This window comes from Brachyhypopomus gauderio, chromosome 1 (assembly GCF_052324685.1).
Source record: "Brachyhypopomus gauderio isolate BG-103 chromosome 1, BGAUD_0.2, whole genome shotgun sequence".
Taxonomy (NCBI): domain Eukaryota; kingdom Metazoa; phylum Chordata; class Actinopteri; order Gymnotiformes; family Hypopomidae; genus Brachyhypopomus; species Brachyhypopomus gauderio.
In genome coordinates, this window is record NC_135211.1 from 35,759,831 (window position 1) to 35,783,186 (window position 23,356).

Here is a 23,356-nt window from a genome sequence, read left to right on the forward strand (position 1 = left end):
GAGAAAAGAAAGGTGAAGTCAAAGCATGAATTTGTAAATGCAGAACAATTAAACTGTTATACAAAATGCTCATAAGATACAGCTTATGAATAACTCTCAAGACGTTGATATATGAATATGTTGTGTGTTACTTAAATAAGGCCTGTTTCATTTTGTTTTTGTTTTCTTTGAATGTTGTTATCCAGGGGAAAGCAGGGCACTTGAAGGCCATCAGGTGGGCCCAGTTCTATTACTTGGACAAGTTTGTCCTGCTGAGTGGTGGTTCGAATTTGCTCCTGTATCTTTACCACCTGGACCAGACAAAAGATGACATCAAGAGGTACATTAAATACACATATACACACAATGCACCTACAACATACATACAAGGATAAATATATAAACCTTCAGCATGAACCCAAACACTAATCTGATTTGGTGTGTCTCTAACCTTCATTTACACTTTTCTTTGAGGATCTTGAGTTTTTCTGATTGGTCCACCCCTGATGATACACCCAAACATAGCGATGAGAACAGTCAGCAATCAGAGTTGTTTGTTTGGGGTTTTTTCATAGAAAAGTGCATTTTTTGGAATAGAGATGTAGGTACCAAAACCAGACCATAAATGGCAAACTGTGTTTAGGGATAAACAAAAAAGCTATATATATAATAGTTCTATGAGTGAACTAGTGAATGCTTGAAAATTGATCGAGGGACTGTAATTTCCAGCTTGTCATGGGTCTGTGGCCCTTACATCTCATCTTCTCTCAGTCTAATTACAGAGTTTTTTCAGTAAAATAGGCAAATTTAATCATTTTACAATCATTTAAATTTCATTTAATCATCACCTGCAAATCATGGCAATCATGGCCTAGCGGTTAGGGAACTGGTCTTGTGACCGGAGGGTCGCAGGTTCAATCCCCAGACCTGAGGCCATGACTGAGGTGCCCCTGAGCAAGGCCCTTAACCCTCAATTGCTCACTTGTATAAAAATGAGATAAAAATGTAAGTCGCTCTGGATAAGGGCGTCTGCCAAATGTCGTAAATGTAAAATGTAAATGTTTTTTAATTGTAAGACCATATTTACATAGTCATTAGGTCTTATTGTTTAGCCTTGCAATGGTAATGTAAGATGCAGGTATCATTAACCATTATTCCCGTCAGTCTATAAATTGGTTAGCATTCACTGGTCAACACAGAAGCATTGTTTTATTTACAGCATTATTGTCATGATAAACAATGATATGAAGTTGGACTCTCAAAAACTGTGTTGTGTTTAATATTTTTTATTATTGTAGTTATTTAAATATTTTAAATTAATCAAATTAATTAATTCATAGCTGCCTGTTACTACTTTGCCTTAAAATCCACAGAATGGCTTTACAACATTTTTCCTGGCATTGTGTTTTGACAGATATGAACAGAAGAGTGTGTTCAGGCTGTCGAGCACATTCAGCACGTACGCAGGAACAGACATCACAGCAGTCTCTGCCATCAATGACTTCTTCTCCTGTATCCTAACACTGCCCTAGCCAGCAGACTCTTTTCTGACACACTGCGCACTGAATGTCTAGGTTAAGAGGTTTGAAGAATAGAAATGTGCTTTCAGAATCCAAGATGAAACGCTCTGCCGTATGTTCCCAGTGATACTAAATACAATTTGGGTTTTACAATAAATAACTTGCTTTCAGAGAATTCAAACAAATTACAAAATATTTCAGTAAATTAGGAATGAAATGTATTTTGATAATACTAACTTCAATCCATTTTTCCTAAAATAGATAATGGGTGTTTGTTTTGGTATCTGGTTGCACGCTTGCAACAGGAAAATCCTTGGTGACAGGATGGAACAGCTTAAACGTTCTCCACCTTATAAATCTAATAAAGCGAGAATACCAAATGAGCTACATACTCATACTGTCTGACTATAGAAGTGCCATCTGTGCCATAAGTCATTTATAACTGTCTGTTTCTAAAAAAAAAAATTCTAAATAATGTATTTTCAGTCCCATTCCTTATTAAATTATAAAGAGTATTTATTTAACAGTAAATCCACTGAACCCAACAGCCATTTTATAGCAGTGAATAGCTTATCATTTTTTTGTGAAGTAATGCTGATACATGGGTCTGGCAGACACATGAAAATACATCAGATTTTCCAATAGGAACATTGTTATAGTATTTCTGTGCACTTCTGGTAGAAATTACAATACAGATGTCACGTACAACCAGACTATCAATATATTATTTCATTTTTACTATAATGGCTAACAGTCTTTGCCAGTTATACCTAAGATTTGAATAGCGTGCAAAGCATACTAGTTAATACAATATTTAGACAATGTTGCTCATGTTCATATGTTTTCATATTATGGTCATGGGCTTCAAATTGCATTTCTTATTTACCATGAATTTCATATGGTTCAATGCCAATTCATGTTATCCCAGAGCTCCTTAGCTTCAGTGCAAAGACATAGTCTTGGCTGCTGGGTCTGATCACTCCATCCAAGTGTTTGATATGAACCGTGGCTGTGTGGTGGCGAAGATCTCTGAAGCTCACTGCAGAGCAGTCCACCATCTCTCCCAGAATAAGGTAATGTGTGTGGGGGACGGGGGAGCATTTGGAAGCAGCACTCGAAGAAAGCAGTTTATATTTTATAGACATAGAATAGGGTAGGAAGTTGCAAGAGAAGATCTATTATGAATATTAAAAGGTCCATTAAAATTGCAATCAAGGATGTGCTTTTATTTATTAATGTTTTTCACTAATGAAAACATGAAAGTGGTTAACCTTTGGATGGGAAAGTTGGATGAGCAGTGCAGCGGTGTTTGACTTTTTTGGACTACTGAGTCCATACATGAGAAAAGATGGTATAATTAATAATATCTCGTACAGGGGAATAAATAAAACCCATGTCAAATCCTCAGTGTTGTATAGTATTAGAGACCCATACTTGAGTAAAAGTACAAGTACTCTATCAAAAAATTGACTTGAGTAGAAGTTGAAGTGTTCTTTAAAAACTTTACTTAAGTAGAAGTACAGAAGTATTCAGCATTTTTTGTACTTAAGTATTGCAAGTAGTTTATTCTAAAATTTATTACTCAAGTGCTGAAAGTAAAAAGTACAAGTTTTGTGTAAAAAGTACAAGTATTGTGTTTTGAATTAATTAAAGAAAGCCGTCAAAGTTTGATTATCAATTGTTTTTATATATCACTTACAAATCAAAGATGTCAAAGACCACAAATACAAGTGTTCTGTATGTACAAACAAGTAGCAACTTAAAAACTGGACTTCACACTTTGTACACAAAAAACAGATAACCTATGTCCCGCTACGTCGTAGGTTTGACGCAGAAGTACAAGTTCGCCTTAATTTAGCTGGGAAGACGAGGTGTATTTTGGATGTAAAATCCGTCCGTTGGATTCTAAGGGTGAGCCTACTGCCCTGCGTTTACCCTCAATAAATGCCCTTACCCTATAAAAACACTACACTATAAAAATGGGCACATGATTAGTCAGCATGAAAAGAGACACTGATTACTGTTGCTAAAAACACAACTCAGCGTGACATAGCCTTTATGATTGCCAGCTAATGTTAAGTGAATACTGCAGCACGTCATGAACATAATTAGGTTAGTTAGCTAAGATATCTAACCTAACTAGTGCTTAGTGACAGCTCAAGCTGGTGTGTCTTCTGTTATATTTATTTATTTACATTGATGTGTTTCTTCAAGTTCGAAGGTGAATTTTGAAGGCCAATATTTCTACCCTCTTTAGGGAGGCAGAAATGGCACTTCATCCTATAGGGATTTACTTTCACTGCAGCAAACACTGTCTCTAGGTAGGGCCAGGGTGGTCTCCTTCCTCACCCTCACCGCCACTATCACTCGATGTTGAAGGTGTGGAAGGTGCCAATATATGTACATAAAAACGCCAACAAGCTTATTATGCAGCACGTATGCTGCTCTTCTGCTGTTACCAAACACGGTACCATCTCTTTTAATGAGATAAAAAGTGAATATTTGGAATCATTTTGAGTATATGTGTATTTGTATAAATATGTAAATTAGGCTGAAGGTGTTGGAAAATACTGAAAATGGACCTTCAAAGTGCTGTCCAAGTGCATGAATTCCACCTTGTAACTTCACGCGCACAAAAATCGAGAGGTGCACGACCTCGTGACACGACCGCACGCGTGGCCAACGCTCATGGGCGGTGCCACCGCGAATGCGTCATTTTTGGCGCGCGGACCCTTGCACCAGTCACAACGCATCAAGTGAACCTAGATTACGAAGCTCAAGTGTTGAGTGAGGGCAGCAGCAGAGTAAACGGGACGCGACGGAGCATGCACAGTTTTCTCATAAGCCTGATCGCTTGACCCGGTGACCGCGCCAGCTAACATGTTTATAATTGTAACGAGTAACTGTACAGCACGTAAAAAATGTATCGGAGTAAAAGTATTAAACTGATGGAAAATATGTAGTGAAGTAAAAGTGGAAGTAGGAGAAAAAAAATAATACTCCAGTAAAGTACAGATACAGCATTTTAGTACTTAAGTACAGTAGTGAAGTAGTTCTACTTTGTTACTATACAACTCTGCAAATCCTGTAGCCAGTGCACTGTTGTCTGACTTCATATCGTTTTACCAGGTGAAGGAATCCTCAGTGAGAGAAACTTTTTATCAAGTGAACAGCTGGTTCCCAGAAAGACACAACAATTATGTACTTGTACAATTGTTTATACAAATGGTGTCAGATGTGATGTTGACATAGTTGTTTAACACTACAGCAAAAAATAAGAATTGGGTACACAGTAAATGACAAGCCATTTGTATTCTGAAACAAGCCTTTGATACTTCATAAAACAATGTTACATTTGTGTGAACTCAATTTCATCCCAACAAGCATCCAAATCCAAGCATCAAATGTTTAATATTGAGGGGTTTTTTTGTATGAAGGTAATATAAAACTTCTCCTGTTTGTGTGTGCGTTTGGGTACGAGCTTTCTTTCTCAATATTAACTTGTTACATCTTTTTTGTGAATCTGCAATATATTGGTTTCCTAGTTTGAAAAATCTCCCTTTCTCAACTTTTTCCATGGTTGAGCCACTACCCACATCTATGGGAAAAAAACTCAAAGAACTCTCTGCTAGAACTACAGAGTCACTTATTTTCGCTTGACTTTGTTTAAAAGCAATGGATTTGATTAGTGTTTTCTAAATTATGACTGGATGACTGTTGGAACTGCATCCCTGCATGATTGTGGTGATTCTGGAAAATACTAGTCTCTGTACAAGCTAAGCAAGTCTGGAATTGAGCAGTTAACTTAAACATTTGAGTAGAGAGTGAAATGTAGAGTATAACCAGGCAAAAGGATTTACAACTGTAGAATGTCATGTCAGTGTGCCTCTACAGCCTGTCTTTAATGGTAATAAACTTCTGTTTGGCCACCCAGTTATTTCATTTTGTAAGGCCTTATTGACTATTGTGTAAGAATCAGTGTATTTATTCACAGGATAAATGGGAGGCATTTTGGCATATGGCCCCACCAACAGTTGTGTGATGTTTTTCAAAGTGAGTCAGTTCTACTTTCCTGTAAAATGCATTGATCTTGCTGAGTGTCTAGCAAGTGTATGGATGCAAATCCAGAGGACTGGTTAAGCAAAGTACATGGCAAAATATGGACAAATCAAATAAACAAACGGACAAATTTTTTATTTATTTATTTATTTTTTTTAATGGCCCACCTCCACCCCCCCATCTTTGGAGGACAACTTTGTTTTTATGTACAGTTCAAATGACAATTATAACAATATGCAAAGTGATAATTATTGGGGTTAGGTGGACCAAGAAAAGAGGGGGAGAAAGGGAACACTTAAACAACACAATATAACTCCAAGTCAACCACACTTCTGTGAAACCAACCTGTTCAGTTAGGAAGCAATACTGATTGTGAATCAATTTCACCTGCTGTTGTGCAAATGGAATAGACAATAGGTAGAAATGAGAGGCAATTAGCAAGACCCCCCCATAAAGGAGTGGTTCTGCAGGTGGGGACCACAGACCACTTCTCAGTACCTATGCTTTCTGGCTGATGTTTTGGTCACTTTTGAATGTTGGTGGTCCTTTCACACTCGTGGTAGCATGAGACGGACTCTACAACCCACACAAGTGGCTCAGGTAGTGCAGCTCATCCAGGATGGCACATCAATGCGAGCTGTGGCAAGAAGGTTTGCTGTGTCTGTCAGCGTAGTGTCCAGAGGCTGGAGGCGCTACCAGGAGACAGGCCAGTACACCAGGAGACGTGGAGGAGGCCGTAGGAGGGCAACAACCCAGCAGCAGGACCGCTACCTCCTCCTTTGTGCAAGAAGGAACAGGAGGAGCACTGCCAGAGCCCTGCAAAATGACCTCCAGCAGGCCACAAATGTGCATGTGTCTGCACAAACGGTTAGAAACCGACTCCATGAAGATGGTATGAGGGCCCGAAGTCCACAGATGGGGGTTGTGCTCACAGCCCAACACCGTGCAGGACGCTTGGCATTTGCCAGAGAACACCAGGATTGGCAAATTTGCCACTGGCGCATTGTGCTCTTCACAGATGAAAGCAGGTTCACACTGAGCACATGTGACAGACGTGACAGAGTCTGGAGACGCCACGGAGAGCGATCTGCTGCCTGCAACATCCTTCAGCATGACCGGTTTGGCAGTGGGTCAGTAATGGTGTGGGGTGGCATTTCTTTGGAGGGCCGCACAGCCCTCCATGTGCTCACCAGAGGTAGCCTGACTGCCATTAGGTACCGAGATGAGATCCTCAGACCCCTTGTGAGACCATATGCTGGTGCGGTTGATCCTGGGTTCCTCCTAATGCAGGACAATGCTAGACCTCATGTGGCTGGAGTGTGTCAGCAGTTCCTGCAAGATGAAGGCATTGAAGCTATGGACTGGCCCGCCCGTTCCCCAGAACTGAATCCGAGCACATCTGGGACATCATGTCTCGCTCCATCCACCAACGTCACGTTGCACCACAGACTGTCCAGGAGCTGGCGGATGCTTTAGTCCAGGTCTGGGAGGAGATCCCTCAGGAGACCATCCGCCACCTCATCAGGAGCATGCCCAGGCGTTGTAGGGAGGTCATACAGGCACGTGGAGGCCACACACAATACTGAGCCTCATTTTGACTTATTTTAAGGACATTACATCAAAGTTGTAGTGTTTTTCCACTTTAATTTTGTGTGTGGCTCCAAATCCAGGCCTCCATTGGTTAATAAATTTGATTTCCATTGATGATTTTTGTGTGATTTTGTTGTCAGCACATTCAACAGAACAAAGTATTCAATGAGAATATTTCATTCATTCAGATCTAGGATGTGTTATTTGAGTGTTCCCTTTATTATTTTGAGCAGTGTATGTGTGTGTGTGTGTGTGTGTGTGTATATATATATATATATATATATATGTATATATATATATGTATATATATATATATACACTACCGTTCAAAAGTTTGGGGTCACTTAGAAATGTTTTTATTTTTGAAAGAAAAGCAGTTTTTTTTTTCAATTTAGCTAACATTAAATGCATCAAAAATACACTCTATACATTATTAATGTGGTAAATGACTATTCTAGCTGTAAACATCTGGTTTTTAATGCAATATCTACATAGATGTATGGAGACCCATTTCCAACAACCATCACTCCAGTGTTCTAATGGTACATTGTGTTTGCTAACTGTGTAAGGAAGCTATTGGATATTTAGAAAACCCTTGAAATCCCTTGTGCAAGTAGGTTAGCACAGCTGAAAACAGTTTTGCTGATTAGAGAAGCTCTAAAACTGACCTTCCTTTGAGCTAGTTGAGAATCTGGAGCATTACAATTGTTGGTTCGATTAAACTCACAAAATGGCCTGAAAAAAACAACTTTCAATTGAAACTCTACAGTATATTCTTGTTCTGAGAAATGAAGTCTATTCCATGCAAGACATTGCCACGAAACGGAAGATTTCCTACAATGGTGTGTACTACTCCCTTCAGAGGAGAGCACAGACAGGCTCTAACCAGAGTAGAAGGAGAAGTGAAAGGCCCCGCTGCACAACTGAGCAAGAAGACAAGTACATTAGAGTCTCCAGTTTGAGAAATCTGCAACTGGCAGCTTTATTAAATAGTACCCGCAAAATGCCAGTGTCAACGTCTACAGTGAAGAGGCGACTCCGGGATGCTGGCCTTCAGGGCAGAGTGGCAAAGAAAAAGCCATATCTGGCTAATAAAAGAAAAAGATTAATATGGGCAAAAGAACACAGACATTGGACAGAGGAAGATTGGAAAAAAGTGTTATGGACAGGTTAATCAAAGTTTGAGGTGTTTGAATCACACAGACGAACATTTGTGAGACGCAGAACAACTGAAAAGATGCTGGAAGAGTGCCTGACACCATCTGTCAAACATGGTGGAGGTAATGTGATGGTCTGGGGTTGCTTTGGTGCTGGTAAAGTGGGAGATTTGAACAAGGTAAAATGGATTTTGAATAAGGAAGGCTATCACTCCATTTTGCAACACCATGCCATACCCTGTGGACAGCGCTTGATTGGAGCCAATTTCATCCTGCAACAGGACAATGACCCAAAGCACACCTCCAAATTATGCACAAACTATTTAGAGAAGAAGCAGGCAGCTGGTGTTTTATCGGTAATGGAGTGGCCAGCGCAGTCACCAGATCTCAAACCCATTGAGCTGTTGTGGGAGCAGCTTGACCGTATGGTACGAAAAAAGTGCCCAATAACCCAATCAAACTTGTGGGAGCGGCTTCTGGAAGCATGGGGTGAAATTTCTCCAGATTACCTCAGCAAATTAACAGCTAGAATTCCAAAGGTCTGCAATGCTGTAATTGCTGCTAAGGGAGCCTTCTTTGATGAAAGCAAAATTTAAAGTAGAAAATTATTTCAAATTAAAAAAAAACATTATTTCTACCTTGTCAATGTCTGGACTATATTTCTATTCATTTTGCAACCCATTTGATAAATAAAAGTATGAGATTTCAGGGAAAACACAAAATTGTCTAGGTGACCCCAAACTTTTGAACGGTAATTAAAAACACAACCAGCTCGAATGACTACAGCAGGGGTCGGCAACTGGCGGACCGCGGTCCGTATCCGGACCCGAACGCAGTCCTGTCCGGACCCAATCTCATTCCTGATTAACTGGATACGGACCCAAAAAAAACATATTTATTCATTTTGACGGGAGAATTAATTTTAAACCGGAGTATTTATTTCAGGGCTATTGAAAAAAAACACTCCGTCACGAGTGTTACCTTCACCACCCCAGCTCAACAACTTGCGTTCGCCACCCCCCGGACCTCAGGTGACAGCTATCTGCCAAAATTGGACCGCGGACAAATTTAGTTGAGTACCCCTGGACTACAGCAAAGTAAAGCAGAAAGTGTACCCAAGACATATAGCTCAAATGACTGTGATGTATGTGTATGTGTGAGTGTGTGTTTATGTGTAACCTAGTAGTGCAACATAGGATAAATGTACGGAATGTACTTACCAGCAAGGGTAGAAAGCTGCGACAACATTCCCCCAGAGGCCAGAGGTAGGCAGAGAAAGACCTGGGAATCCCACCCGCCCACGGTCCTTCCAGGAGCAGTGGAGTCCCAGGGCTGCACTTCCCAGTGACCCCCACATGCCCTCCCCCGCAGGCGGGAGAGGGAGACCCCGGACAGCACCCCCCCAGCCAAGGAGCCCAGTTCCAGAGGAAACAGAGCCCCCCCTGCGCCATGGGCCGGTAGCAAAGCCCCAGCGCCACGCACCCCGGAAAACCACCCATCACCCGGCAGGGCCCCCCTCCCGCCGAGGAGCCCCGAGCCGCCCCGGACCACAACCGCCCAGGGGAGCGGGCCAACTGCCCCCACGCCGGAGCACCAGGCCGGGCCCCAGAACCCCAAGACGCCCCCCTCTGGAGTGGGGCAGTAACCACAGGGGAGCAGCCGGTAGTGGACCAGGCCCGACCAGCCCCCGACCCAGAACCAGCCGTCCTCACTCATACACTCAAACTCATATATACATTCGCCCCTATATACCCACACAATCCCTTATATACCCCCCTACCATGCACACACCCACACCCATCCCCATACACATACACACACGCCCCCAAACTCACCCTCACATGTAGACCCTCACACATATACACCTACACGCACATGCACATTCACCCCAACATAAATTCCTCCACACATTCAACCACACCCATATACACTCCTGCACACATGGGCACACCCCCAAATGTACCCACACCCCAATATATACACACATACCTATATATTCCCAGACAAATTTTAAATGGACAAATTAATTCTGAACAGGATATTGGCATTTATGACCAAGTATTATATGCTTATATCCTGTTTTACATAATTATATCTAGCAGTCATTTGCCATTGTAGACTGCTGGGTTTAGCCTCTATGTGAACCCATCCAATGCCTCCTCTTTTATACAACCCCTGGCAAAAAAGTATGGAATCACCAGTTTGGGACATTTTATTCTGTAGAACAAACTCGGATCAAAAACACGATGCAATAATAAGGTCATTCCAAAGTGCAACTTGTTGGCTTTCAGAAACACTAAAAGAAATTAAAAAACATTGTGGAAATAAAGTAAATGTTACTTTTATTGAGCAAGCACAGGGAAAAAAATATGGAATCACTCAATTCTGATGAAAATGTATGGAATCACTCAAATTGGAGGTAGAAAATAAGGACACACCCAGTAAATGTCCTTTCCCTAAATGGACACCTGCCTCAGATTAGATCTGCTCGTCAGTCTACAGTTAAAAACACCTGCAGTCATGACACCTTGGAGAGCTGCTGGACGAAGTGGTGTGGCAAGAACCATGTCTCCAACAAGAGAAACTTGTCTTGAAACAAAAGAGAGGATTGTGAAACTTTTTGAAGAAGGTAACTCTCATACATAGTTGCTAAAGATGTGGGCTGTTCACAGTCAGCTGTATCCAAGATATGGACAAAATACAAACAGCATGGAATGGTTGTTAAAGCCAAGCGTACTGAAAGAAAGACCTCAAAGCATCAAGACAAAGAACTTAAGGCCATTTGTCGTGAAAACCGAAAAAAGTACAACTAAACAGACGAAGCATGAATGGGAGGAAGCTGGAGCCAATGTATGTGACCGGACCGTAACAAATTGCCTAAAAGAAATGGGATTTCAATACAGGAAAGCTAAAAGAAAACCATTGACACCTAAACAGAAAAGAACAAGACTGCAATGGGCTAAGGAGAGGCAATCATGGACTGTGGATGACTGCATGAACGTTATCTTTAGTGATGATTCAAGAATCTGGAACTTTTGGTGGTGCCGTTCCAGTGAGATTTATAAAGAGGACTGCCTGAAGAAAACCAAATTTCTACAGTCCTTGATGATATGGGGCTGCATGTCAGGCAAAGGCACTGGGGAGATGACTGTGGTTAATTCTTCTATCAATACACAAGTTTACATTGACATTTTGGACAGTTGTCTCATCCCTTCAATTGGAACAGATGTTTGGAGATGATGAAATCATTTTCCAAGATGACAATGCGTAGTTCCATAGGGCAAAAGGCATTCCTTGGAGAAAGACACGTTCAGTCGATGTCATGGCTTGCAAATAGCCCAGATCTCAACCCATTTGAAAACTTGTGGTGGAAATAGAAAAAAAATGGTCCACAAGAAGGCTCCGACCTGCAAAGCTGATCTGGCAACTGCTATCAAAGAGAGTTGGCACCAAATTGATGAATACTGTTTGTCACTCCAAGTCCATGCCTCAGAGACTACAAGCTGTTATAAAAGCCAAAGGTGGTCCAACTAAATATTGGTGATGTATTTTGAAAGTTCTTTTGTTTATCTGTTTTTCATGATTCCATATTTTTTCCTCAGAATTAAGTGATTCCATTTTTTCCCCTGTGCTTGCCAACAAGTTGCACTTTGGAATGGCCAAGCAGGATCAAGTTGAATGGACGATTCCTATATCTAGTCATCACACAGTTGAAGTGAACATGTTGCAGAGCCTGGTTTTGAACTTTCCTCTCTCTATTTAGTAATGCCAGTAAAATTAACTTGAAATGATTAGAAATGGTGGTGATGGGAACCAGGACATTCTTATTTTGGAACAGTTGAAAGTGGAACTCTTTCCACTTAAAGTATTTTGTGCAAAAATCATGTAAATCATCTCATAAATCATGCAACATCAACTGAGAAATTGCAAGTGTAATGTACCATAGTCCTGCTAGACATAATGATGTGTGAATATAATCAGTTGTAAACTATTTTTCTAAACTATTTGACAGCTAAAATCATTTTGGTAGATCACGTCTGCTAAATTCCATACATGGTAATGTAAATATAAAGAAAAACAAACAAAAAATTATCGATAGAACATATATTTGAAAACATATTTGTATTCATTGTGCAAAAAAATATAATTAACAACTGTTAGGCTCTGGGTCTTTGTTCTGTTTAGTTCATGTGTGTAAGCTACATAGGGTTTTCATATCCGCTAAATATTGTGCATTAAACTTAAGCCGCAAACATCACATTGGATTTTGTGATCAATTTAATCAGCTCACAAGCTGAGTAATACAGCTTGTGAGAATATTCATTGCTTTTGCCAAGGGTAACTTACTCAACATATTTACACTGCAGTTAGCATTTTGACTGTTCAGGCAGAACTACAGTCAAAATAGACAAGAATGTTATAACCAAGATATCAGACTAATCAGAAGAAGATACAGACTGCATTATTAGTAGTTTAAGACAAGACTTTGCACAGACTTTGGGTGGCTGAGTGAATATTAGTTCAGGTAATGAGAAACAGGTGTGTTGAGCAGATGCCTTTAGTATGAGGAGTGTTGATTGATAGGCTGGGGGGGGGGGGGGGGGGGGGTGCAAAAGTACCACCCCTCAACAAGCACCTCATCTATAGAGTGGCCCGTAGGACAAGGTGAGGGGCAGTGCAAACAACAGTGGTAGAATTCCTGAATCCATGCTGTCAGACTTGTCACTATTAACATATGCACAGCTTTCAACACAGACAGAAAGCAGCCCCACATGAGAACAGGGAGTTACAGTACAGGTAGTTATCGACATTCAGTGCTCAGGCAAGAGAGAAACAATGACCACTTTAGTTACAGAGGAAAGGGTGTTATGATGAGTGGAGTAAAGCAAACACAGAAGTAACCTCCAATGTCACACCAGGATACTGTGTCGTATGCACCTAGCTAAGGAGCTAGTCCAGCTGAAACACACTCCTTGTGTGGGGAGCAATGGTCTGACCTAGGATATGAAAGCTTAGTTTGTCCTATCCCTTCTTGGATGTCCCACTGAATATAAGACATAATATGGGAGGATTCACACATTTATCAGCTGTTCACAGATAGTTTAGAAAACACAAAGAGCCATTGTTGACAGAGTTCAGAATGGTGCATGTGTTTAGCGAGTATCAGAGTGTTTTGAAGAGTAAATCATTTGGAAGATTATTATTTTTAATAACTCCTTTCTGCTTTCTTGCAGGGGTCCATGTTCAGTACCCAGGACCGGGATTCATACAATCTTTTCCTCAGCAGTGCTGTAACCGATGGTATTAAGTTGTGGGATCTTCGTACTACAAGGTACAATTTACTTTATTTTGTTCCTTTTATGCCTGCTGTTTTTTAAAACTTCTGATACTTGGTCAATTTATCTCAAACTTTGTATACTGCAAGTAATTCTGAGGTGACCCCAGACGCCTGTGGAAAATAATCTCTGATGTATTCCGTTATGCATGTATTTGCAGGGTACCCGCGAGTCCTTAAAAAGTCTTAAAATGTCTTAAATTTAGTTTTCCATATTCAAGGCCTAAAAATGTCTTAAAATGTCTGGAATTTTATGAGGGGAGGCATTAAATTATTATAAGTGTGTGTTGTTCAGTTGTTCTGGCGTGATGTGCGAATTGTCGAATCTAGCGCTAGGACCATGCAGAAAATAACCGCTCCAGGGTCCTAGTGCTAGATTCCTAGCGCTGGAGTATACGGCCTCAACAACGTCAACAATTTTCGTTCAATGTACAGACATGAAAAGAGTACTTTAAAGTTGACAATAGGCAATATCATTTATTTAGAAGCATAACCTAGGCAAGACTGAAGTGATCCACACCAACACATCTGTTTAATGAGCAACGGTCAGAGGGAACTCCAAACAGCAGAATACTCTTGTAGGACCTGAGAGTACCTTTACAGAAGTAGTTTACATGCATACAAAAACATGAATCTGAAATAGTAATATCAAATACATGTTGCTTGAGACAATATCACATTTGGAAAGCCAACTACAATAGAGAGAATGGTACCTGTTTTAACCATCACATTTGTCTTGATTATATTGATCGCAACTACCTGTACAAACTGCTAATATCTTGTGAAATGTGCCTAACCTAGAATATCTGTACTTACTAAAAGCATTTACAATACAATTATTCTTATATGTATGTCTACATGCTATACATGTCTACATGCTAAAGTATTTCATGGTTTGTAGACACACAAACTTAAATCAAGAGTGAGACAATATAACTTTAAGCATTTGAATTGATATTTGTAACATTTAGGGCTGTCCTGGTTAGCACTGAAGTAGCAAAGTTCTGATTTGGCTGTGTATGTCCTATAGTCATTTGGGAAGGTGGGTAAGGGGGTGGGTGAACATTGCAGTTGTCCAGCATGGTAGATATGAAAGCATAAATGAGTTTATCTAAATGATCATCTATTATAACCCAAAGACTATTAATTTTTTTTATATATTTAGATACTTGAAGGTGAGTTTTGTCCATATTTAGTTGGACATTTTGGCAAAAAGCCAATTCCACCTCATGATCTGTTGAGAAGCATGCATGGAATACTTTAGGTTATACAGGTTTATAGAGGTTTAGTTAAAATGAAAGTTTGAGCAGACTGATTTAATAAGAACACTTGAACTATTGTTATGATCTAACGAAGTTTAGTTTGAAATATAAAATTCAAGTGGTACTGTTTGCTATACACACAGCTATACAAGTTTAAAAGTCTATTGTTATATTAGTCTAGTAGTGCTTGACTATATATTGTCTACGTTTTGTTAATAATTAAAGTTTTCATATAAATAAAAATATTTAAGCTTCACCATAGTTGATCAAACCCAGGCATATAGTAGATTTCTTTTATCCATTCACTCTCATGGACTTCATTAAAGGTTTTACACATTATAAGTTAAACTTTACCAAGATTGTGTATGTACTATGTACTCTAGCATTTAGGGAGTAGCATCTTATGACTTGGCTGTTAGTATATATGGAAAATACACCTGTTTCCTTAACCTTGGTAAGGAATGTTAAAGCCAGCATGAGGAGCAACAAGCAGCAGTTGTATTCATACACAATAATGTCATAAGTATTTGTGCAGGCACGGAACATGCCATAAGATAGTTTACTTAAAGAGCAGCAATGAACTTGAGAAGTTATAGGACAGTTATAGGACACTGAAGTTATGCACTTTTGTGTAATTGACTTTACAGTGCTCTGTAGAGACCTAGAAATTTAGATACCAGGAGGTATCCTAGAACCCTGAAAACTTTTCCTCCATAGCCCTGAAAATTCATGTGGAAATCTTTTGTACAATTGTCTGTATGTCAGCTGAAACCATTTTTTAAGAACACATTTCCAAATCTAATGGTTGTTGACCATATAGTCTATATATTTAAATGTGCTTTTACTGCCTGTGACCCAGTTCTCTGTGTGGGCTTGATCATGAAATGTGGAATTGAAGTCAATGTGCTTTAAATTTCTGTCTGTTACTTCTCACACTTTCTGACTTCCCCCACTTAACCTTGCATTTTCATTCATGTTTTTTCACAGTGCAAAGAACTTTGCAGTATGTCACAATGACACATATAGAACATGGCAATACAGTCCAGGAACAAAGCATAAGATTCGTCAGTTTAAAACTGCTTGAGTTGTGACATTATTACAGAAATATTTCATATCTGGAGCTTGCCAAAGATATTTAGAAGATTACTCCACATCCAAATTGTTCACTTTTATAAATAGTATAAATTACTTGTTTATTCTTCATATTATTATGTCGGGAACTCTTTCCATTCTTGACTCTAAGTTCCAGACGGTGTGAGAGACTCCTTTGTGGCTTCGTAAATATTTGCACTAACTTTCCAGGTCATGTTCTGGTCAGGTTCTGCTCCTGAGGCTTGTCATTGAACAGCCTGGACTGTGCTCCCTATTTTAGGGAGAAACACACTGGGACACTATAAATGTGTCAGTACAGACTTCACCTAATAGAAGATATCCAAGAAATGTAGAAAAAGATAAGCAACGGTTAAGGTCCCCATTCTTTAAAACAGGCCAGACTCAAAAACAGTATAAAAATTAACGAGACTTAGCGACACCATTTACTATAAGACTGTGAGGCATTCTAGCTTGAAGATGCATTGCATTGATGTAACAGAATTTCATAGGTCAAATCAAAATAGTCGTCTGACATCTTAGTTATTGAAGACCAAGGAATGGGAATAGGAATGTGTACTTTGTTCCAGTTGTATATTTGTTATCACCCCATTAAAGTATTGCCTGTTGTTTACCAAAAATAAGGAGCATTCTGGAGGTTGCAACACAGTAGTAGAGGAGATTTATAAAAACTCTGAAGTTACTTGGGTAGAGTTCATAGAAGTTGTCTGTTATGCTGGGAGTCCAAACATAGTGTAATGAAGACTCACAGAATGTGTAGTGTTTTGCAGAATATTTCCACTTCAATTTAAACTACAAATACTGATACATAACTTTTACAGTATCATTTTATATAAATGTACAGGTTATCACAATTAGGATTGAGTGATATGGACAAAAATACATTTTAAATGTCAGATTTTCTTAAAATATAATGGATCTATAACCAAAAAAAGTAAAAGGATTTATTTGATTTTAATACAATATGTTGTATAAGTAAGCATTTTATAGTATACACCCTAAAAAGCACATGCTTTTATATAAAATCTTTTTGGTTTTATATGGACAATAAAAAGGTATTACTTTACTTTATTTAGGGGTGTTATGCCTGCACTGATGTCTTGTGGTGCTCAATTACAATGGGGTTCTGTCTTTTAGCATTAATGTTGTAACATTTCAGAGCCTTTTTAGGTAAAGAAGACATCTTACTGGCTTTTCTCCAATAAGCCAATAAACAATATAATGAATTACAATAATTAGCAATAATATAGACAAATACAGCAAATGAATTCCATAAATAAAAATACATTTTATATAATATAAGATTTTGTTTGATATGCTGGACAAATTAGGAAAACATTTATTTTAACAAATTTTATTTTAACAGACTAGCCTGGAATGCCAAATTCCAGCAAATAACCTGAAATAGATAAAAGCTACATTCTTAAAAGGATGCCAAATTGAAAGAGCCAAAACCTTGAGATGACAGTGTCACGATGTAGCCTTGGACCCCTCCCTTTGGGTGTGTGTTTATGTCGTCTAGTTATGTCCATGTGTGTACTTCCGTGGTTGTGGGTTCATGCTGCTGTAGCCCATCCACCTCAAGGTTCACCATGTTGTGCATTCAGAGATGCTCTTCTGCATGCCTCCTTTGTAATGACTGGTTATTTGAAGTACTATTGCCGTTCTATCAGTGTTCTATCAGTTTGAACCAGTCTGGCCATTCTCCTCTGAACTCTGGTATCAACAAGGCATTTGCACCCACAGAACTGTTGCTCATTTGCGCCCCCTGGATATTTTCTCTATTTCGGACCATTTTCTGTAAACCCTAGAGATGGTTGTGTGTGAAAATCCCAGTAGATCAGTAGCTTCTGAAATACTCAGACCAGCCCATCTGGCACCAACAACCATGCCACGTTCACAGTCACTTAAATCACCTTTCTTCCCCATTCTGATGCTCAGATGTTGGCCATGTCTACATGCCTAAATGCATTGAGTTGCTGCCATGTGATTGGCTGATTCGACATTTGCATTAATGAGCAGTTGGACAGGGGTACCTAATAACATGGCCTCTGTGTGTGTGTGTGTGTGTGTGTGTGTGTGTGTGTGTGTGTGTGTGTGTGTGTGTGTGTGTGTGTGTGTGTGTGTGTGTGTGATACCTGTCAAGTCTCCCGTTTTAGCCAGGAAACTACCGTATTTTATCCCTCATTCCCGTCATCCTTCCGTATTAATATTTTCCCATAAATTTCCCGTATTATAATATACTTTTTTTTTTAAGCATTCAAGTGCCTCTCCAAAATGAATTATGTCACTGTCAGCACTAACCACTAACTAAAGAGGTTAGTGCTGACAGCAGGAACAACAAACCCAAAAAACAAATCAGAGATGGATGAATGTAAAAAGAGAGAAGGCGTTCCTACCAAAAAAATGAAGACTTCGTGGTTGGTGGGAATGCTCACAGCAACCAGCAGAAATTTTCCCTTCCCAAAAACTTGACAGGTATGGTGTGTGTGTGTGTGTGTGTGTGTGTGTGTGTGTGTGTGTGTGTGTGTGTGTATACACATATACATGCGCGCGCGCGCGCACACACACACACACACACGTACACACACACACACACACACACACACACACACACACACAAAAGGGTACCTGGAATTAAATGGAATGAAAATTTTATCAAGGCAAATTCAACTAGTGTCAAACTATCTTTTCAGTAATGCCACATGTAAAAAATGGCATCCTATGGTATTGATAACTAGACAAATTGACTTTTTATTCAATTAAGTCTTGTAGTTACGGTACAGTCAGAGTTAATAAGCAATGATTTTTGACCTGGGAATATCAGTCTTGTTTGTAGATCCCCACAGCGCCATCTAAAATGGTTTAACTGGATTTTTTTTTTAAAGGTGTGGAGTTATCCTGCGTGTGTGTGTGTGTGTGTGTGTGTGTGTGTGTGTGTGTGTGTGTGTGTGTGTGTGTGTGTGTGTGTGTGTGGTGGTGGTAGGGGGCTGATAATATCGCTTAATTTCCAATACCGCTGCCATTTTAAATAAATATTCTAAATCAACTTATTCTTTGCTATCCAGTGCAGCTGTACACTTACTTTTAAGGCACTGAATTAAGTTATAGTGGGATTAATCAGTCAGATTCTTGTTAATCCCTTCTTTCAGGTGTGTTCGCCGATATGAAAGCCATGTCAATCGTCGTCATTGGTGTACAGGGGCCATGTCACCTTGTGGACGTTATATAGCCACTGGCTCTGAAGACAACTGTGTAAGCAATTCATTCTAATCTTTTCAAAGTGCAAAAATGACTAACATTTGCCATGATATTTCTACTCTCCAATGCTAATATGTAATGTGAAGAGCATACCACCCACATTTCTTTAAATTCCCTTACTAATAAAGAGTAGTATATATTTTTTGGGAAAGTGGGTTCTTGGGTTTTGGGGTGCGTTTTTTTATGCACTCTTGTGCTGTACCTGTGCACCTTGAGTTGATCCTAGACAGTACAGGAGGGTTTCACCCACACAACCCACCTGGATCCCTCCAGTTTACAAGTAGGATCTAACTTTTCTTCCCTTTTCTCTCCTAATGGAATCAGAATACTATAACCTGACCCTCAGCTTTAAACCCCAGCAGTAGGCTCTCATACCAGAAGCCAACATTTCAGCTGCCTTTGCTATTAGATAAACTGAGGAATGTGGAACTGAAGAACATTAAAAAACCAACACGTAATGTCTGTCAAATTCAAACCTGAATCATCTTCAGGTCAAAAGTTATAGTTGAGTTCTTCAACAAGGACTCGGCAACAATGTTTTTTCTCTTGGTGACCTTGTACAATGCCCCATTTGTGTTTGTCAGTGTTTATCTTAATCTCATAAAGCAGCTGCTTCCCATTTAGTGCTGATCTTCTCCATGTCCATGTGCCCTTTGCCAGAATTTTCAAAACAGTTCATGTTAATAAGAACAATGGTTTTGCCCCTTCTGCAGAGGGCTTGACCAGTGTACCATAACACTATGTGGATGTGCCCCAAAGACCTAGATCTAGGTTTTAGTATTGCATGGAACTGCTCAAAAATGTAATTTTGCAGTATAAAATCAACCCCAATATTACTGTTATGATACCAGCAATGGGGATGTAGACACTAGTTTACTAAAAACATCTCCCTATTATATGTTCAGTAGCTAATTTGGACCCATCAAAATGTATATTAATTTGCAGGTAAAGTTATATACAGTGCTAGGGAATGGTGTGAGGTCATGTTGAAGTGATTATATCATTCTGGGATGTTATTTAGTGGTTGTAAGCTCAATTTGGTGAAAGTCACGACTGACTCCAGGATTGATACTGTATTGTGTGCTTGGTGCGATTGATGCTGACTGATATTTGAAGCATGACATGAAATCACCTTAAGTTAGAGAGGAATAGGAGTGGGTGAAAGGGGATAAAAAATGGTTTGTTTGTTTTGTTTAGTTTTTATACAGCTGAACATACTGCTGCTCTGTGTCCTTTTTGTTGTTTGTTATTATTATTGACAACAACAACTGCAATCTTCACATATCTGCTGGATGTTCGCTAGTTGTGCTCAAGGCTGACATGAATGCATGAACTCTGCATTTAAGAAAGAGCAAAGTGAGCAATCCATCTCCTTTGCCCGTGATTCATCACAATAATATTCACTCAACAGTCACTGCAAATGAAGAGCAGGTTTTAGCTTTCTTTGCAGAACAAAAAAGTTTTTGGGTTTTAATATTTAGAGACTCTACCTTTAAGTCGATGGCACCTTAAATTAACGTTACCAATCTGTATTTGTGTATGTTTGTTTATCCTGAATAGCATATGCATGCTAATAGCTGTTATTAATGGCTAGACCTGGGCAAAGCAGTATGGTTGGAGAAGATCTCCAGCCACTTTCCAGCGTTTCTTGGAAGCTGGTGGAGTGAACAGTAGGGAGCTCCTCCACTGTTATTTGTGGGCGCCATGAGAGTTCCCTAAGCTAGAAGCATTTGTACTTGTCTTAATAATTCACAAGGCAATCATAGAGGGAAAAAAAACCTCCGAAAAACTGGCAAGATTGAATTACATTATTTACTAGCCCATTTCTAGGCCATTGAAGGAGATGGTTACTGCCTTACATGCTATGTGTAAATGTACATGTTGAATATGACTTTTTTATTGTACATCCACTCTTTTCATCATCATTAGCTTTGTGAGGCACATTTTCCATTTGACTGCTGTCACTAAATTGCAGAGACCATCATGTTCTTTACTCCACCTGACTTGCCATTTCTTGGCAGGCCTACTACCCACCAGCCCCTCTGAGCCCTGTCCCATAAGCCATGGATTGGTCCTCCTTATCAACTGCACCTGTTCTCAATTCATGGACTCAGACTGTGTAATACATATATCCACTCCTGTTTCCCCTCAGTTGTGAAGTCATTCTTTCCATCCGAGTAGTTTGAGTCATCACTGTGATTTTCTTGTGTTAGTTTCCTACCAAACCTTTCTTTTCCTAATGTACAGTCTTTGGTCTAGCCTGTAGGGTTATAGTTAGGGCTGCCTCTATACTACAAGTCTTTTTCCGTTTCTTGACGTCCGGTTATCTAGCTTTTTCAGTAAAACGTTGCACTTCATTGTTCCTCTGTCCCTGACTTATTTGTTAAATCACAAAAGTCATAGAACATGAGCCATGAAGGCATGTGGTGTCATTGTAATTGAGGACTTACCACTCCTAGGACCAACCTGAAGACAACATGAAGTTCAGTATGATACAACTGGAAGTGTTTGTGCTTCTTTCTGTATTTCTGTTTATGGTTGCATTTTATTTTGTAACGGCAGATGGACTCACTTGCCTACAAAATCTTTCAGCAGTTGTATAATATTCTCTTGTTGTCACTGTCAACAGTATACTTTCATTATTATTAAGATACTGTCATTATTTACAATAACCTTTCCTTGACCTCTCTTGTAGGCATATGTGTATGACATACGAAGCAGCATCTTCCTGCACAAGCTCCAGAGGCAGTCTGACACAGTTCTGAATGTGGCTTTCAATCCTTCCACTCCAGAGGTAATACTTCGACCTTTGTTACCCTCCTATTTGCTTTTATAGAGGAGCCCTCCCCCTCTTATCATGTATTTATCTTTTCCTTTTAAATGATTTCTCTCTGTTTAGCTATCTCTATCTGCAGCTGGTCTTTAGTTTCTTTTAGCTGTCATTCAAAGTTAAAAAAGCACTGTGCTCTGGAGGCACCATAATAATCTTAATCTATCCTAATAATCTTAATCTTAATCTGTCTCAAAATCCATCTTGATCTATCATACAAAAGAAACATATGTATATGCAGCGGTTTTTGAGACACACAGTGACACATGCCAGACACAGATCCTGGCATGTGATGGTTGGGATACCGAGCGGAAAGGAAGGCGGGGATTTCGGGCGTGCGGAAGCAAGGGGGGTTCCCTTCACTGCAGGCAGCCAGGAGCAGACGTAGAGTAGCTCAGCATTCCTGGTGCTCCCGCCGCTGCTCTTGTTCCCTGGCCTGGAGGGAGCCTCAATAGAGCATCTGTCTCAGTTTCAGCAGGGCGAGGAGCTGCACAGAACTGCACTCCTCTGGGGGTTTCAGATAGCACATGAAAAGCCTTCCTGAGGAGATGCTACATCTGTCACTCCTGGACTGATGGTTTTCCCACCCTTCCCCTTCTGCACACTGTGCAAAAATAAATGTCACAATCATCTTCATGTACATTTCTATAACATCTTTTCTATAACATAACATTATAACATATATATTATATATATTATAGTAAATTTAGTAAACAAGAAGATACAAGTACCAGCCTGTTCTCTCCTGACTTTAGACATTGTGCTATATATTTGAGTATCACCAACACTTAAATACACATAATAATAATAATAATAATAATAATAATAATAATAATAATAATAAAGGCACACAATTAAGGCTTTTAAAACACACAATTTTAATAATTAAGGCAGAAAAGAGATTAGAATGTTGAGATTAAATGGTTAGAGATGAGAGAGTAGGAGAGAGTAACAACAGCACCAACACCATGCATTACATCCTGGAAGTCATTCCACACTTTTTATAATCAGATGTGAGTGCTTAAAGAAAATATCAGGCATTTTCTCTTGATTGCTTAAGAACCACATTGTTTTGTTCAAGCTTAAGAACCTTATCCAAGACCAGTATAGCTGTGAAGAATAGTTGTCATCTTATTTAAGATTGTCATTATTACATTAACACTAAGGTAAATCCAAAATTAGCTTGCCGAAGGATCCTGCTTCCTCTCGAGCCCACTGTTATTGATGACATATGCTAAACATTTCTTGTGAGG

At 39.5% G+C, this 23,356-nt stretch overlaps 1 protein-coding gene across 4 annotated transcripts in view; it reads left to right on the forward strand.

Moving 5' to 3' along the window:
- wdr27 (WD repeat domain 27) overlaps nt 1–23,356 on the forward strand; it is a 63,095-nt gene that overhangs the window by 25,668 nt on the left and 14,071 nt on the right. For all 4 annotated transcript variants that reach the window (XM_077012329.1, XM_077012339.1, XM_077012348.1 and 1 more), the window contains exons 18-23: nt 186–319; nt 1,394–1,491; nt 2,451–2,572; nt 13,540–13,637; nt 19,165–19,267; nt 21,969–22,067. In XM_077012329.1, coding sequence (XP_076868444.1) covers nt 186–319; nt 1,394–1,491; nt 2,451–2,572; nt 13,540–13,637; nt 19,165–19,267; nt 21,969–22,067 — 654 coding nt within the window. The remainder of the gene's footprint in view (nt 1–185; nt 320–1,393; nt 1,492–2,450; nt 2,573–13,539; nt 13,638–19,164; nt 19,268–21,968; nt 22,068–23,356) is intronic.